The sequence below is a fragment of the Pezoporus flaviventris genome, unplaced genomic scaffold (genome assembly GCF_033815535.1).
Source record: "Pezoporus flaviventris isolate CSIRO_AGI_PZ_B2104156 unplaced genomic scaffold, CSIRO_AGI_Pfla_v1 ptg000015l, whole genome shotgun sequence".
In the NCBI taxonomy this organism is placed as follows: domain Eukaryota; kingdom Metazoa; phylum Chordata; class Aves; order Psittaciformes; family Psittacidae; genus Pezoporus; species Pezoporus flaviventris.
In genome coordinates, this window is record NW_026892563.1 from 43,917 (window position 1) to 60,362 (window position 16,446).

A 16,446-nucleotide genomic window follows, 5' to 3' on the forward strand; every position below is an offset into this window, starting at 1 on the left:
TATTGTTTTAAAGCATCTCTTTATATCTGTTTCATAAAATTCCTTTTTTTGCCCTTTATTGTGTAGTCAATTCTATTATACCTGGATTTTGCAATGGAGACTTGGCTGTACTCTTTCAGTGCTGCTGCTCATCGGATGGAAGCACCCTGAAAATGGGTGGTATACAAGCAGCTCTTTTGAGAGCTGCCTCTGGCCACAGTTTTTCTGCATACCACAAACTAATGCAATATGTAACAATATGTAAGATAAGTTATTGAAGGGAAATGTTTAATGCTCTCCCTTGGAAGGCTTTGAGATAATCTGTTAGGCTTCTCTAGTGCTAATGGTTTATTTTTCCTTTATCTTTCCTGTACAGCTTAAATTCCACTGATACTATTGCAGTACTTTAGATACCTAATTTACTCCACTGAGATTAAGTCTGTTAACTTCTTTCTTAGATCATAAAGCTAAGTTTGACCACAATCCTGCAGTGTTTTAATGAAGTGAAAAGCATCGCATTGAGTTAGGATGATGTTTGTAGTATGTGTACAATTTGAATATAGATTAGGAGATAAGTATTTTATGCTATTCAGTAAATGCCTTAGCTTAACTAAGCCTGCCCTTTTCATGTTCTGATTTACATTGCATTCACTCTCTGCATTTATTTTAGGACTTGGATTTTGTTCGGTTTATTGTCAACTGTTTTACAGATTATTACCCAAACTTTCTCAGTAAGTAACATGTATTAGCTCTTAAGCACTGGAGACTTGTGTAATAATAGCATTTCATAATATCACAGATGATGGTGGGAAAACTAAGTCTTGGGGGGGGGGGTGTCATCTTTTTGCATGTGCTTTATGTGGTAACTACATAAAATACATGGACGTTACAGATAAGGAGTATTTTTGTGCTCATGAGCACAACTTTGTATTGTAAATAAACTTAGATTCATAAAGAATCAACTGGCTTTTCATGAAATAATAATCTAAGACATGTTTTTACAGATTAAAAATCTAATAGAATTTATTTGGCCGTTTTTTTCATTTGCTACTTATTACTTGGTTAGAGGCTTTGCAAACTTGCATAACAGTTTGTATCCATTATGAGTCTTCAGGGAACAAAGAATGAACAGCTATAGAAAATTTTAGGGAGCAGTTGTTTACTGTTGACAGGAATTAGGCAAGTTCGTGTGTGTGCTTGGAAAAACTTGCATACTTGCCTGCTATTTTTTATTTTATTTTATTTTAGTGGATAGGCAAACACCAATTAGCTTTCGCTATCTTCTTAAATGAGTCATAAATTTTAGGTGAAAATGTGTCTGTAAATTTTGAAAATCTGTATAGCAGCTGCTTAAAGTCTGAATATTAGATTTCACCTTGCTGATCAAAGTTCAAAACTTTTATCAAATATCAAATTTAAAGACAAGTGCAACATCATGTTTTTTTGACATTCAGGAGAAATATTGGGACACTTAAGAGCCAGAGGACTTTTCAGGCTTCTGCTAAAACAAAGAAAGCTTAGAAAAAATGTAGATTTACAAAGACACTTCCTATTTGTTTAGGAAGAAGGGGTGCTGAATATACGAGTCAAACTTCCTTTTCCATTCAGTAGTTGCTTTTCAAGGGCAGGCTGAATCCTACTGCTCTCTGACTTATTTGGGAAGATTAATTATAAGTAACAGTATGTCAGAGAAGTAGTATCCCAGAGAAGTGTATAAGCTGTGTATAATTTAGAATTTTATTAAGTGTTAGCTGTTTCCTTGGAAGGTGTTTTTATATGATAATAGAAATACATTTTATACAGTTATACAAAATTGCTTCTACTGGGAGGTGAACATGGAAGTTTCTAAAAATGAGTATTCACTTTTTACATGACCATTATTGCTGTGCTTTCTCTTAAACAGGAAAATAATGACACTTGGTATTCAAGACTTTTTCCTCTTTTTGTCTTTTCAGCAAAGATAGTTATCTTTGAAATGCCATGGATCATGAATGGTGAGTTGTTTGGTTTTGGGGTGTTTGTGTTTTAGATGCTGATGATTATTTTTTTATTTTATATGCTACTGCATAGATAGGAAGCACTTTTCTGCTCTGTGTAGATACCACCAAATGATGAGAATTGTTAAACACTTACCTTTAAATTTTTCGGTTATTAGATTGCATACTTCTTTTGTTTTTCCTTCTAGCATTGTATTTTGCATCATACTTCAAATGGAGTCTGTATTCAACCTGTTATCTTTAAAGCTTGGGAAATCTTGATATTTAGTCTATTCCTTGAATGTTTCAAACTGTTTCTTTTCAAAGCTAGGTCTGTTCATAATGTCGGAATACTGTCATCAACAAATGATGTACACTTGTAACCAGCCAAAAAGTAGAAACATAATTTAAGATAGATGCCTGAGGTGGGGTACAGATACTAGTACATATGTTTTTATGTGTATACTTCAATAACTATCTTTAATTATAATGTATATGAGAAACATGTTATTCCTGTATTTTTACTATATGAATACATATTTAAGTGCTGGCTTTATGTATTTCTGTATATTCATGTTTTACCATCACTGAAATAACTGTGGTGTTTGAAAATCCTATGTAGACATAAACAGTTGTCCTTTAAAGGAGCAAAACATATCCAGAAAGAAGAGTGTATACGTATCGTTCTCAATCTCTTGTCCCTCAGGTTTGGAAATATAATTGGTTTTGCTCCCTCAGTACTTCCTGGGCTAAATTCCAAGACAAGTTACTAACTCAGATATTCTTTCTGTGAGGGCCTGTGATCTAACTACATTCATCTATGGAAAAGTATATGTCAATAAAATATTTTCTCTGTAAATAATACTCTTTTCCTTGCACTGTGTATCCCTATGGTAATAGATAATTTCACAGCAGGTCCTGCCATATCTTATGGGATGTAGCTCTCTTGTGTTCAGTAAGGTCTACCAATGCACTGGAAAAGAAAAAACAAAAAAAACACTAAAAAAAACCTTCCGGACAACTTATGTGTTCCTTTTTGTTTGTTTGTTTTTTTAAAGCTGCTTTTAAAATTGTGAAGGGTTGGCTTGGCCCAGATGCAATAAGCATGTTAAAGTTCACAAACAAGAGTGATGTACAGGAATACATTAGTGGAGAGTATCTGCCACCTCACATGGGTGGAACTGTAAGTATATTAACATTTCATGGTCCTTTTGTGGTAGACTGAGACCCTATATAAATTACATATGTGGGATTGAGAGTTGGCGCTTCATGGATGTGAATTTTCTTGGAAGTTGTTCTGCCAATGATAATTTGTAAATCATATTAATATAAAGTAATTAATGACAATTTTGTATCTGGCAGTCTTAAGTACAGAAATAATTTTTCTGAATCACTTGCCCACTTCTAAGTCACTGGATACCATGTAGCTTTTTAGACCTTTAAAAAAAATCCATTTTAACTGTCATTCTTCCTCCTGTTCTTTTTTTTTTTTTCCCTCCCACCTGATGAATTTGAGATTGTGTTGCTTAATAAAATGTTTTCTGTGAACAGAAAATAGGCTTCGTGGCCCTCAGTTTTGATCCTGCTCCAAAGCTGCTATTCATTAAAGATAATTATATTGCTATTATTTTGTCTTTGCTGTCTCTAGGGCTGCATTTTAAGACATGGCTGTAGAAGATTCTTTTTAAAAGGGTACAATATTGCTGCAAAGACTATGCCACAATCCAGTATCCCACTAACAGAACCTGAATCCTATTCCAGTGCAATCTAAATAGCAAAACAGTGCAAGCATGTTGTACATCAGGTTTAACTTTTCACAAAGCTGGTAAATCACTTCACATAATCTTCATAATTTAATAGAATAATAGGGAGCATCAGAATAGAGTAGCAATAATAGGAGAGGCCATGTTCATTTGTATATAAACTCAGGGTAGCCAGAATATGTAACTTGTATTGGGAACGTAAAGGACTAAGTTACCTTAAGTACGTAAGTTACTACTGAAAATAGCAGCCTTTAAAAAGTGCTTTTGCATGAGACTCTTGAAGAAAAGATACCCTCTTTCTCCATGGAAAATTGCTGCCCAGACTCCCCAGCCTCACATAAGAACTTTCTCACTTTAAAGAAAGCTGAAATTGCTGAACTTCAGGAGTGGGAATTGAAGGAAGGGCTGATGATGTCCGATGTGGCTTCAGTAAGGATTTGAATGGGGTATAGTAGGGGTTCTGGGACTAGCTCCCGCAGTATTGTACTCCTGTTGCAACAGAGGGGAAGTTTCTTTTCCTCCTTCTTAGAGCTACTTCCTGTCTGCTTTTTAGACCAGCTTGCCTCATAGGTAATTACATCTTTAAAGAAAGAACTTCTGGCATTGCTAAATATCGTCCTGAAGTGTCTGGCTGAGTATAGTCTTTAGAGTTATTCTTTATCCTGCCTTGGTCTCATTGCCAGTTAGTGATTGTTGACCACGTTGGATCCATGTTACCCGTCTTCTAAGAGTGTTCATAAATTTCCCATCTAAGGTTTTTCCATTTTTCCTAACATCATGTTAGTCTTTGTTTTGAGAAAAACACGCTTGTGGAGACCTCTCTTGAAACAAATATTTTCTAACTCCTTGCTGGTTAGCATAGCTTGGGAACTTTTTTCTTTTCTTGTGGTTATTACAAAATTACAGTACAAAGAAAGTTTTTTGTCACATTTGGAACCTTCTTTAGAAATAGTTGTCATATCTAAACCATGTTTCCTACAGCTAAAAAGAAACTTGAATATTATGACTGAATGCTGATTCTTGATAAGACCAGATTCTGCAGTTGTGCTGTGGCTATAAATAACAGTAGTTAAAATTTAGTGGCTTCATTGGGTGACTATTTATTTGGCTATTAATGATGACAAAAACTATTGGTAGTGTCACCTTTCTACACAGGAGTCCAACTTAGAATGGATAAATGAAACATACAAGTCATGTGAGGAAAAAAAAATATAGTATTTTCATTTAAAAAATACTAGAGAAGGTACTTCTCATCCTCCCAAATAACTGGTCCTGTAAAAATCTCCTTATGTTTTAGGATTCTTTCAAGTACAGTTATCCTCCATTGGTTGACGATGATTTTCAAACTCCTTTATGTGAAAATGGGCCCATTACTAGTGAAGATGAGCATGAAAGTAAAGAAGAGATAGATGTGGACACCAAGGAGACTGGAGAGCTGAATGAAACACAAAACCTTAATCAGAAAAAGGTATCTTAACTCTGAAGGCTGAGGCAAGCCTAGTTAAATGGTTAGGTTACAAAGGGGGACAGGAGTCGTACAAATTTTGTTTCTTGTCTGGCTTTTGTGTGTTGAATTTTTTTCTTCTTTTTTTCTGCTCTTCATTTTGTCGAAAGAACCATTAAAACTGAAGATTATTCTTTGCAGTTTCAACCTTGCTTGTTTTCTTTTAAGACCAGTTTCATGCTTCTGACCTGAGCAAAATATATACCAAGTATTTAGTGTATGTATCTCTGGAATACAGCAAATTGTTCAGTAAAATTTGAAAGTTTTCTGTGATTTGTTTTCAAAGTTTGTCTAATAGATTTATTTTTAATTTTGGGTTATCTAGTGGTAAATCTTAAAATACATACAGCTTTCTTAGAAGTTGAAGTCAGTATGTACATGAGAAAATATTAACAGTTTAAATATTTATACTATACTGGATATTAATTTGTTCTCTTAAATTATTGATAAAACCTCAGCATATGAAAGTTTTCATTTAGTCCTAGGAGAAATTGTGTCCCCAATCCATCAGTTCTGTTTTACAGCATAATCTTCCTGCAGTGGTGTTTGTCCAGAAATATAAAGGCATTATTTTATGCAAGTCCATATGAAGTGTTATTTAGGACTACGTAATGGTAGTCAGTGAGGATACTACTCTTAAAAATAGTAGGAAAAATCTGAAATACACTACTTTTATGCCATAATTAATTTTGGAATATGCGTTGCAAAGCTTCTGTTTAGTGGAGTAGAATACTTTGAAACGCAGAGCTCACTTTTAGTCCAGTTGTTCTTTGCAGCTTGGCCAGCAATCCAAAATAAGGTAATTTCACTGACCTTAGGGTAAAAAGGAAGCATTGCATAACCATGGCAACTTCCTGACAATTAGACTCAGTAGCTTGTTTTGGTTGTAGCACATCTTCCAAGCTCTGATTCTCGGATACAGAAGTGTGGAAAATCCTTTTTCAGTGCATAAGTTGGCTTTGGTGCTTAATAACCTCAGTATGTGTTTTAATTTGCTTGGCTGACTTCAGCTTTCTATGCAATTATTTTTAAGAGTGAAAATGTAAAAAACAATCTGATTTAGTTCATGGTGTTTTCTTTTTTTATACAGTGTAATCAAACTGCTAATCATCTTTTCAATGAACTAACATTGACATTCATGCTTATCATGTAGCTATCATAAGGCACGCTTAAGGCCCTATGTTGTTTGTTTGTTGGGGGTTGTTTTTTTACTATTTTAAAATTGTTTTTCAGAAGTACTCCCTCATTGTCTCTGAATGGTTGGCATTTCTTATTTCTAAGTTAATTATCTTTTTACTTCGCTGTGTCTAAATATAAATATTCAAATACTGTTTAATAAGGCCAGCTTTCAAACTAGCAGATTTAAAGTGATCTGTGATATATCGTCTTCATTATTTACTGCACTACCAGTCTTTATATACAGACTCTTGTCATCACTAAGAATTAACGTTTTATTTTAGATATATTTATAGATATATATCCATATAAATATATATGTGTGTGTGTGTGCACATATATATATGTGCTTCCCCATATCCCACAGAAGGACTTACTTCTTTCCACAGAGTAGAGGGAACCATGAGTGATAAACTTCGTTAATAAGTGCCTGTCCTGTAATGCCTCTGACTTTAATGTGTTGGTGGCTATAGGAATATTTTTTCTGGTAATTTTGATTAGATTTATATAGAATTAAACCCAACACATAACTAGTGCAGTGTATTTACACACTAACTTTTTACTATAATTATAGATATATAAAAAGGAAATAAAATTGCTGTGTGGTTTCTTTTTATAAAATCTATTTTCTATAAAATTTTGTGTTCCTTTCATTCCCATATTTCTAATTTACATAAATGGAATTCTCTTCATGTCTTCTCTTTGTATTTTAAGTGCAATAAAACCAAAGCTAAGCAAACTGTTCAGCCAGCTCATTTTGAGTTATGATGTCACTAATTTTTTCAGTCTCCTGTATTTCTTCCTTCCTGGCCCTGTTTGCACGTAATTCCAGACTTCTCTATTTTTTTTTTATATAATAAGATGTCCAGGCCTGCTGACATCTGTTTTCTTAGTTTAATAGAGGAAGAATCTCGGAATGTAAATATCTGCAATTTTGGATTCACCAATTCAATCAGGATTATTTCTTACAAGTTCTTCAATACTTCAGAATTCCATCTAAAAGCTGTGAAGATATGTTTAGGAATTGTGCAATGCAATAAAGTCTGCAATTGTTATTGTGTTTTCTGTTCAGTGTCACAGTGATTGTACAGGCATGTTTGCTTTAATTGAAAAGTTTTTGCAGTGGGATATCATCAGTGCTTTGTAATCTTAAATATTTGAAGTACTAGTAATTTAAAGTGTCTGGAGTTCTCAAAAATAGCCAACATGAACATCAGGAAAATACATGGAAAAACAAAACTGTAGTTTTGTTTCATGCGTGTTTAATACATTATGTAACTTCTATAACAAATCATTTTATTCAGCGGACTTCAAGCAGCTTCAGGGAATTAATAATTACTAAGCTTGGCCTGCAGTATGTAAATTGTTGGGATAAACCTCCCTAGATTCTCTGAAATACCTGCATGATATTGTAACCTGTATAACCCAAGTTTCTAGTTAATCATTATAACTGTCATTTTTACTCAGATGAATTCTGTAGAACAAATTTCCAAATCAGAGGAAACTGACAAAACAGAGATCAAACCAAAAAATGCAAAGAAAGCATTAACTACTTTTAAAGGATCTTTATTGCATATCAGGTAATAATTTTTTTTTTTAATGTATCTTGGACACTTGAGTACTGAACTAGTTGGTTTTCAAAATAAGCTTTTTTTTCAGGCTATTAGAGGAAAGCAAGTTGCAAACATCCCTCAAAGAGTTATTTAAGAATTATTTTATTTTTACAAAGCTCAAAGAATATTTTTTGGTTTATATGCTTTTAGTGAATCTTTTGGTGTCATCATTGGCGTGCTTAGTAGGTGTTCATTTCATACAATCATAGAAACATTTCATGGTTTCCTTTATATTAAGAAATTGCTTGTTGTTGGATTTAGTTAAACTTGTGCTTAGCTGTAATGAGAGCAGTGGTTTGACATTGATTGCATTGGCTTAACAAAAACCACTGTGTTTTCTAAGACAGCTTTCACTGTTAAATCTCTGAATACTTTTAATGTGTACGCTAGTAGTTTGCACCAATTAAACTTAATGAAAGGGTTCAATTTATCTTGCCTGGGAAGTGCTCTGTATAAATAACATATCTGTTCAGAAGATTTTGTCATCCAAGGTGCTTACATCTTGCAGTTTATCTGCCTTTTATCATTAAACTGGGGGGAGGGGGGAGAACAATTAAACAATTTCACTTTTTCTTTTCACTGCCTTTCAGGGTAAAATGATTTTTTAGAGATTGATTTAGGTGTTAACTTTCATTTTCACTTCCAGTTTTCTATTAGATGAATGAAGAAAATATCTAATTTGTAGGTAATTCCTTAGCTAATTTTGTAAGTGCTGTACTGACTTAGTTTTGGAATGAATTTGAATAATGACATGCTCATTTCATAAAAAAAGACAAATTTTCCTGATTTTGAAACTAAAACTCTATACCCCTTTGTGCAGAAAACCTCCTCTGTATAGAGTTAGTTTTTCCTATGGCAGGACAAAGGCATAGACTGCATAATTGTAGTTTTTAGAAGAATGTTTAAAGCCAAAAGCATCCTTGATCTTCCATCCACTTCTGAAAAACCCAAACAAGCATAAAACAAACAACCCAAAAAAACCCATGACCAACCAACAACACGAACAAAATCTCAAACACCCAAAACCCCAACATGAACTGTACCTTCTTTTCTCTCAGAGTATTTCAAGTTCTACCATTGAAATGGAAGTGCTGGAGTTAATGTAAATTACATGAAAGAGTAAACTTGGTCAAGTTTAGAGGTGCTAATATTTCTAGTCTTGCTATCATGGAAAATAAAATACTGGTGTGTCCATTTTCCTTGCTGTTTGGTGTGTTGATTTTTTTCTTGAGTAAGCTCTTGAAATTATGTGCAGTTGTTGCTCTTTATTAATACTCTAACTCTGTAGAAGCTAGAACTGGATTTTATTTTCCTTCACTCTTTTTCAGCTCACTGAACCAAAATTTATTGACCAGATGATTTGTGACTAGTCACATGTACCTCTCTTGGAGACTGTAAACCCTGCCAGTATAATTAGCTTGTATCCTTGCTGGATAGCAGCATTGTCCTGTGAAGGGAGCAGCTTAGAGCATGACTAGGAAGCTGAGGCACAGCAGCTCTGGCACCATGAAATCACCAGCAAGCCTTTCTGTGACTAGCTGAAGACGCAGTGAGGCCTCCTTTGAACCCCTTGCAAGAATACTCTTTACATGTCACTGTGTGGTACTTGTGGTCTTCTTTTTCTTGTATTTGTAGCCATACTAATCAGCTGGCTACCTAACTTAGACCACAACTGTATTTGCTTTGCATACCGTACTATAAAAGGCTGGTCTTTATTGGCTTTCCTCCTCAATAAATGAATTTATTTGGTAAGACAAAAAAAAGCAGCAGTCTGCTTGCACTGTCTGGCAAAAGTGTAGCTCATGTTGTGGGTATGTTTTGAGACAAGAATTTCTAGTACAAGCTGGAATGGTTACTCCACATGCATCAAAGTGAAAAAGTAGGGTTTCTAGACAAATTATAAAGCTTCGGTGTTCATTTAAGTTTAAACATCCCGCCCACCTCCAATGCCTTGAAACTGGTTGACTGCATAAACGTCAGGCATACAGCAGTGGCCCCAAGCCTCACTCATTTCGTTTGTTTGTCAGTAGCCGCAGGTAGTGGTGGAACAAGAAAGATCAGGCTATGGTGGAACATTCCTTTCCCTGAGCTCTTTTTCTGGCTTGTTTTGATGTTAGTTACGCTTTCCTGCCTCATTTTTTTTGTTCATCTTGCAATTGCTGTAACAGGCAACTGAAGTAGCCCAGTATTAAGGTATCCGAAATACTTTGTAGCAACAGTTCTTCATTTCCTTACTGATGTTAGTTACCTAAGTTGAGAATTTGGGAATGAATTAAAAAAAAAAAAAAAAAACAAAAAACACAAAAAGCCGCATCAAACCTGAGAGAAGGGGATACAGTTCTCCTGTTAATCTGTTTTAAACCCATCAGTTTCTGCTTTTTGACTCTGCACACTTTCTTCCCCACTAAGAAAGAAAATCTTGTGGACTGCCTAATGCATTGTAAAGCAGACCCCCTCCACAACCCCTCTTAACCTCCCCATACAGTCACTGCCAGACTGCTTCTAGCATGGGCTTTCAGGCTTGCGCTATATCACCAATTTTTCTTCTCAGGTAATACACTGCTTTAAGGGAGAGAAAAGAAGAATTGGTACTGTAAAATGAGGCATTTTGAGGAGGAGGTCAAACTAATGTGAAATTGGCATTCTAGAAAGGGGAGAAAGGGGAAAAAACACCTTTGACAAAGCTTTCTGTCAAAAGAATACGCAGTTCTCATACTGTATAGTATGGGAGTTCTTTGTGTACTCCTAATGTGACATGGAAAGAACCAGTTTTTCACTTGTTACTTGAGTTTCCTCTGAACTTGTAGTATGTGAGCATGCCCTAGTTTCTGCCTAATAGTATTCATTTGAATGCTTATACCAAAATGAGTTGTGTTAGTTTGATGTGGTTTAAAAGATTTCATGCATGACTCTCCTAATTGCACAAGAATATTAAAAGCAAGCAATAACTTTTATTTATGCATGTGTCACCAGAAGTACGTGGAGATTGACTCATAAGTACAAGTAGATTTAGCGTTGAAATGATTGCCACTCACATCTATCTGCCTGCTCCTCTGATGTGTGCATTACATCCCTTACAAGGATAGATGTATGAGATGGTAATTACTCCATGGCTGTGACACCTTGTACTCTTTAATATTAGCATGAATTAAAATTAATGATGCTTTTCCTTAATATGCCACTCTAAGATGCAGTGGCTGAATTGACTGTTTATAGCTGTTAGCTATTCTTGGTGTTGCAGGTGGTCACAGCTCATCCAGATGGAAGAAATCAAGGGCAGCAATCAGATGAGGCAGCTAGATCTGCTAGTGCTCATGAGTCAACCCTGAGCTTCACTACAGAATTTCTGCATTTTGTTTTCACAGCTTTCTTGGTGAAAAACTGTTTATAGTGACTGTAGCTGCAGGGTTGAAAGTGTTTTTTTTTTTCCTCTGTGGTCATATTTTTTCTATGGTATGTTGTATAGATAATTTGAAGAAACTAACTCTTCCTAAATGTCTTATTAGCCCAGCAGAAGAGCTATATTTTGGATCCAAAGAAACTGGAGAGAAAAAATGTTTGATAGTTCTCACAAATGTCACTAAAAACGTAGTGGCTTTTAAGGTAAGTATTTTATATGTGGCCTCATTTACTTCACTTAATGTGTAACTTGTTTTGAGTAAGGAGGATAAAATACTATTAAAATTGATTTTTCAGTCTAAATTTTTTATTCTGTTGTGATTTTTGGAGTAGATCAAAGAAATCCGGCTGAATTTATGCCTATTACGTAGCACCCTGAAGAGAGTAATCAGTAATAAAAACGTTTGGAGCACTGACTGAGAAAGAGCTATGGCAATGGTTACTTCTTTAGTAACCTAAGAGTCTAAACTCTGAAACAGTGCAAATCAATCTGCAGATGTCACTGTCAAAGGAATCAATGCAGTTTTGTTTGCTTCAGAAATACTGAGTTCACTTGCATCTTGATTTGTTTTTCCATCACACCTTTTGTGTTCTCTGCACAAACAAATAACTAAAGTTTCCATACTTTCATATCAAAAATTTTAACAGATAGTGCATTTAATATTCTTGGCTCTTTTTAAATATGTATATAAGAGGGGAAAAAAATGGTATATGTCAGAAAAGAAGATATAGAAGTGGTTGAGAGAGGAAAAAGTGAAATACCAGTATCTGATTACTCCTACAGAAGAAAGTATTTTAAAGATTTGTCTTAATATTTGTCTTAATATTTAAGCTTTTGGGGATTTTTAATTGTTGCAGAGTGAATGAGGTAATGAAACATTAATACTTTGTACATGCATTTACTGTATGCTTGCTTAGTATTTCTTGGTTTTAGGTGAGAACAACTGCTCCTGAAAAATACAGAGTTAAACCCAGTAACAGCAGCTGTGAACCTGGCACATCATTGGATATAATAGTCTCTCTTCATGGTGGTAAGTAAAAGCTTATAATAGACTTTTTCAGATGTCCAGGCGAGTTTTAACAGGCTGATGCTCTAGATACTAACATTTGTATGTGCTTGCTGGGGTTTAAGACTGACAGACACCTGTGTCTCCTTGCCTCTTGTATGGGAATGTTCCTCTTTGTAAAAAAAACATGGGTGTCAGACAGCGTTTGAGTAACTGCCTGTACTGATTAGCTGCTCCACTTATGCATAAGCGGCTGTTGTCGGCAGCCCATTCTGTTTCTTGTCTTCAAAAAATAAAAGGCACAGTGGCAGGTGTCTCACTTGTGCTCTGTTATAGTTGGAGTTTATCTGTCGTAAATCAGTTCGCTGAATTGTTGCAAGTTCGGGTAAATTTGCTGGAGAAAGTATTTTTTACAGAATCCTGGGTTGTGCTTGAATCATTCAGATGAAACTAATTCTGTAAAATTAAACTAGAATTTGGGGAAACTAATCAAAATTATTGAGCTTAACATAATGATTTATTTTTACTTCAGTGTCTGATGTCCTGCAATAAGCATTTTGTTGGGTTTTTCGTTTGTTGGTTGGTTGTTCATTTGTTTTTTTCCCAAAATGCTTCTGTAAGCTGTGTAATAATGTCATTTTATCTAAGGACGCTTTTGCTTTCCTTTTTTTTTTTTTTTTTTTGTCTTTGAGGGCAGGTTTTGCAGCTTCTCTGCAGGATCGTTTCCTTATAATGGCAGCAGAAATGGACCAGTCTTCTGGAGCAGGTGTACCAGAGCTGACGCAGTTTTGGAAAGAAGTCCCTAGGACCAAAGTGATGGAACATAGGTGAGCATACGGTTTTCTACTGGCAGCAATTTTATTTCAGTCAGCATCATTTGGCTGATTTATAGCATTTGCATATCATAATCAGTGAAGGATTCTCCAAACCCAGTTGTGTGCTTGCAGACTGAAATGTATTGCTGAGGCTTCTGCTCTGTTTTAGCTGATTAAACATAGATTAAGATTAGTGGAGAATATAATTATTGTCTCTGTAATATTATATGTGCAAGTACTTTATCTGAAGAGTCTACTTAGATTGTATTATGCATATTTCTCCCTTTTTTGTTTTGTCATGCTGGAAAATTTTAGCATTTCTCTTCCCTGAAAATAGAAAAATGCCACAGCCTCCATTTAACAGTTTCTTTAGCAAATAAATTAATTCCCATCCTGATTGACTTGCATGTTATTAGAGGAGCTTCTGCTGTATTTTATAAGTTGTGTAGGATTCCGCTACCTTCAACTGTGGCTTGAAATTTTGTTCCTGCATTTTCAATTGTGGAAAAGGTGGACTCTATTAAAAAAACATTGATGATGAGGTTTAAAATGTAAAGAAAACCTTTAGATTTTGTTTGCTTAGATTTTTTTGGTTTGGATAAATTGGTAGTAAATATTTGACTGACTAGCCCAGCACATCCTGTGCTATGAATTTAAAATAATACATTGTAACTGATCATGCAGACAATCTTGATCTTGTTTTCTATATCAAAAGCTGTCAAAATGTAATTGTGGACTGAGGAAGTCTTTTCAGACCATCATTGCAATAGTCGTTTAGAAAACTAATTGACCAGAACAGACGATAAAACACATATAATAACTGGAGATGGACTGTTTACTATTAATGATATAATGTTACATTAAATTTATGCTTGGTGCATGTTTTTTTTTCCCTCTTCACAGGCTCAGGTGTCATGTCATAGAAAGTAGTAAACCTTTTTCCCTAACATTGAAAGAGAATGCATTTAGTATTCCAGCAAAAACCAATGAGGATTTACATATACAGGTAACAGTGTATTCCTTTGTCTTGAATATTGAACAAAATTATAGAATACGATAGAGATACAAGAATTTGTACTAAATCTCTTTGGTGCTATGTATATTACACTAGTTTAAAAGCTCAGCAACAGAAAGTAACTGAAGCTGTGATAATGATTTAATAATTTTGTGATTGGTTATGTTTTAATAAAACACTACTTTCAATGCAGTTTGCTCATTCCTCTTGTGTATATTACAGATCTGGGGTATTGGTGAACCTCAGTGGTATGTTTTGGTTCCTAGTATAAAGATGTCACCTGCTTGATGTAGGCAGTAGGGACTATCCATAACTTAAAATTTGAACTTCCTGTAGTGCAATTGGTTCCTGAAATATGTAGTGATAAAAACTGTATCATTAAGTGATCACAAAGAGAAGTCTTTTTGTGTCCACGTGTGTGTGTGTTCCCTCTCCCCCCTCCCCCTGTTTATAGTTACTGGCTAAATAACTAACAAGTACTTTCATGTGCAGTAATTCTAATTAAGTGAAACTATTTCTGTTTTCAGCTAACTCATTTACTACAAATTAATAAAAGACTTCAAGAGCAGATTGATCGCTGCCTCTGGTTCCAGCAGTTGTCAATTCTTTTATCATTACTCTCAATTACTGTTGTTGCCTTCTGCTTCTACCTGATGTATACCCAGAGAAGCTAAAAAGAACTCCTGTGCACTGGATGCGCTTGCCTGTCGTGACTGGTTGGAGTGGAAGAGATTGCAGTGCTGCGCTCAGATTCTGGAACTGCCAAAATGAGGGTTGTGAGCCCACAATAATGAATGATGGTACAATTTGCTGAATGAAAAAAAAAAAAAAATTAATAACCAGCAAAGGAAATTACTGAAAGTTGACACTTGGAATATGGCACTAGGAAGATGTTAGAGCTAGGACCTATTTTCACTGTACAACTCAATAAATACTACTGAACTGGAAGGAGAAAACCAAATACAACATAAGTTAAGACTGTTTAGGGTTTGTTTTTTTCTTAACTACTTTAAATACAGTATTTAATTTTTTTCATCATATTCATTCTTACATTAAGAATTGCTCTCACAGAAGGTGCTGTCAACTTACTGTATTCAAAAGGTTAACCTGTTCAAGAAAATTTACAGAAATGATGTAGACTACAGGTAGATTTTTAATATAATCTGTATACATGCCTATGTAAAGGAAGATATTTGCTGTTACTGATTATTTTGGTAATTCAGGCTTATTTCTTTCACTGGTTAAATTCCTTATTTTTGTGCTTTTTCTGGATGCAGAGTTCTTGTAAATATTTCCTACCAAACAACGTACAGTCATACTGACCAGGAATACAGCCCTTGTTTGATTCCAAAGATATTAATGAAATCATCATGATAAAACACAGTTCCTGGTTTTTGTTTGTTTGAAAGCAACTGTCAAATTGTGGAAGGAATGTGAGAGTTGAGTTTTGATGACCTATTATTGGTTCATAAAAGGCTAATAGCATAGTCAGTATACAAACTTATCCCGAGATGTGCGATATGCTTAAATTACATATGAATTTATGAAAAAAGCAAGTCAAGTCAAAAAGCAAGGAAGATTAAATACTGCTGAAGGCAACATAAAAGTGTTATATCTGCCATTTCTCAGTAACTGGTGGAAGCGGTGTATGAAGCTAGTGAGAACTATTAACAAGGATTCTTTGTACTCATTGCTGTAAATACGTTTATTAAAATGATAAACCTAAAAAGAGACTGATTGTATCTTTCATACACTTAAAATTTTCATCTTGATGATGTTTAAATATTTAAAATAATTTCTTTACTAGAATTAATTTTTGCTACAAATTGGCTTTGTAACAGATTGTTTAGTTTTGTCTGCTGATTACAGCAGAGGAAGAGATCATTGAGGAAAAATAAAGGTCATGCTCTGCTTCTGTTTTTTCTTACAGTATCTTTCCGGTGCATTGTAGATGTAGTATTATCTCTAGAGCAAAGGGCAGTTTAAAAAAATGCATTAATTAACACATTAATAAAGCAGTGATACACTTACTAAAAAAGTTACCATGTAAAAGGCAAGGCTACAGAGCTGCTTGGTGCACAGACTTCTTTTCTACAATGTTTTACCACATCTGCATTTTCTTCATTTGTCACTGTTGTCATTTCTGTTCAGTTTGCTTCTTCTTAATGAGTTGGGAGCTTATATTGATCACTGCTTACT

General features: G+C 34.6%; 1 protein-coding gene across 1 annotated transcript in view; it reads left to right on the forward strand.

The window, feature by feature from the left end:
- Nucleotides 1-16,218, forward strand: part of MOSPD2 (motile sperm domain containing 2) — a 34,013-nt gene extending 17,795 nt beyond the window's left edge. Inside the window, exons 5-14 of the mRNA XM_061453139.1 lie at nucleotides 650-710; nucleotides 1,935-1,973; nucleotides 3,014-3,138; nucleotides 5,016-5,186; nucleotides 7,866-7,978; nucleotides 11,518-11,614; nucleotides 12,345-12,441; nucleotides 13,115-13,244; nucleotides 14,136-14,238; nucleotides 14,775-16,218. Of these exons, the coding sequence (XP_061309123.1) occupies nucleotides 650-710; nucleotides 1,935-1,973; nucleotides 3,014-3,138; nucleotides 5,016-5,186; nucleotides 7,866-7,978; nucleotides 11,518-11,614; nucleotides 12,345-12,441; nucleotides 13,115-13,244; nucleotides 14,136-14,238; nucleotides 14,775-14,921 (1,083 nt within the window). The 3' untranslated portion in view covers nucleotides 14,922-16,218. The remainder of the gene's footprint in view (nucleotides 1-649; nucleotides 711-1,934; nucleotides 1,974-3,013; nucleotides 3,139-5,015; nucleotides 5,187-7,865; nucleotides 7,979-11,517; nucleotides 11,615-12,344; nucleotides 12,442-13,114; nucleotides 13,245-14,135; nucleotides 14,239-14,774) is intronic.
- The last annotated feature ends 228 nt before the right edge of the window (nucleotides 16,219-16,446 follow it).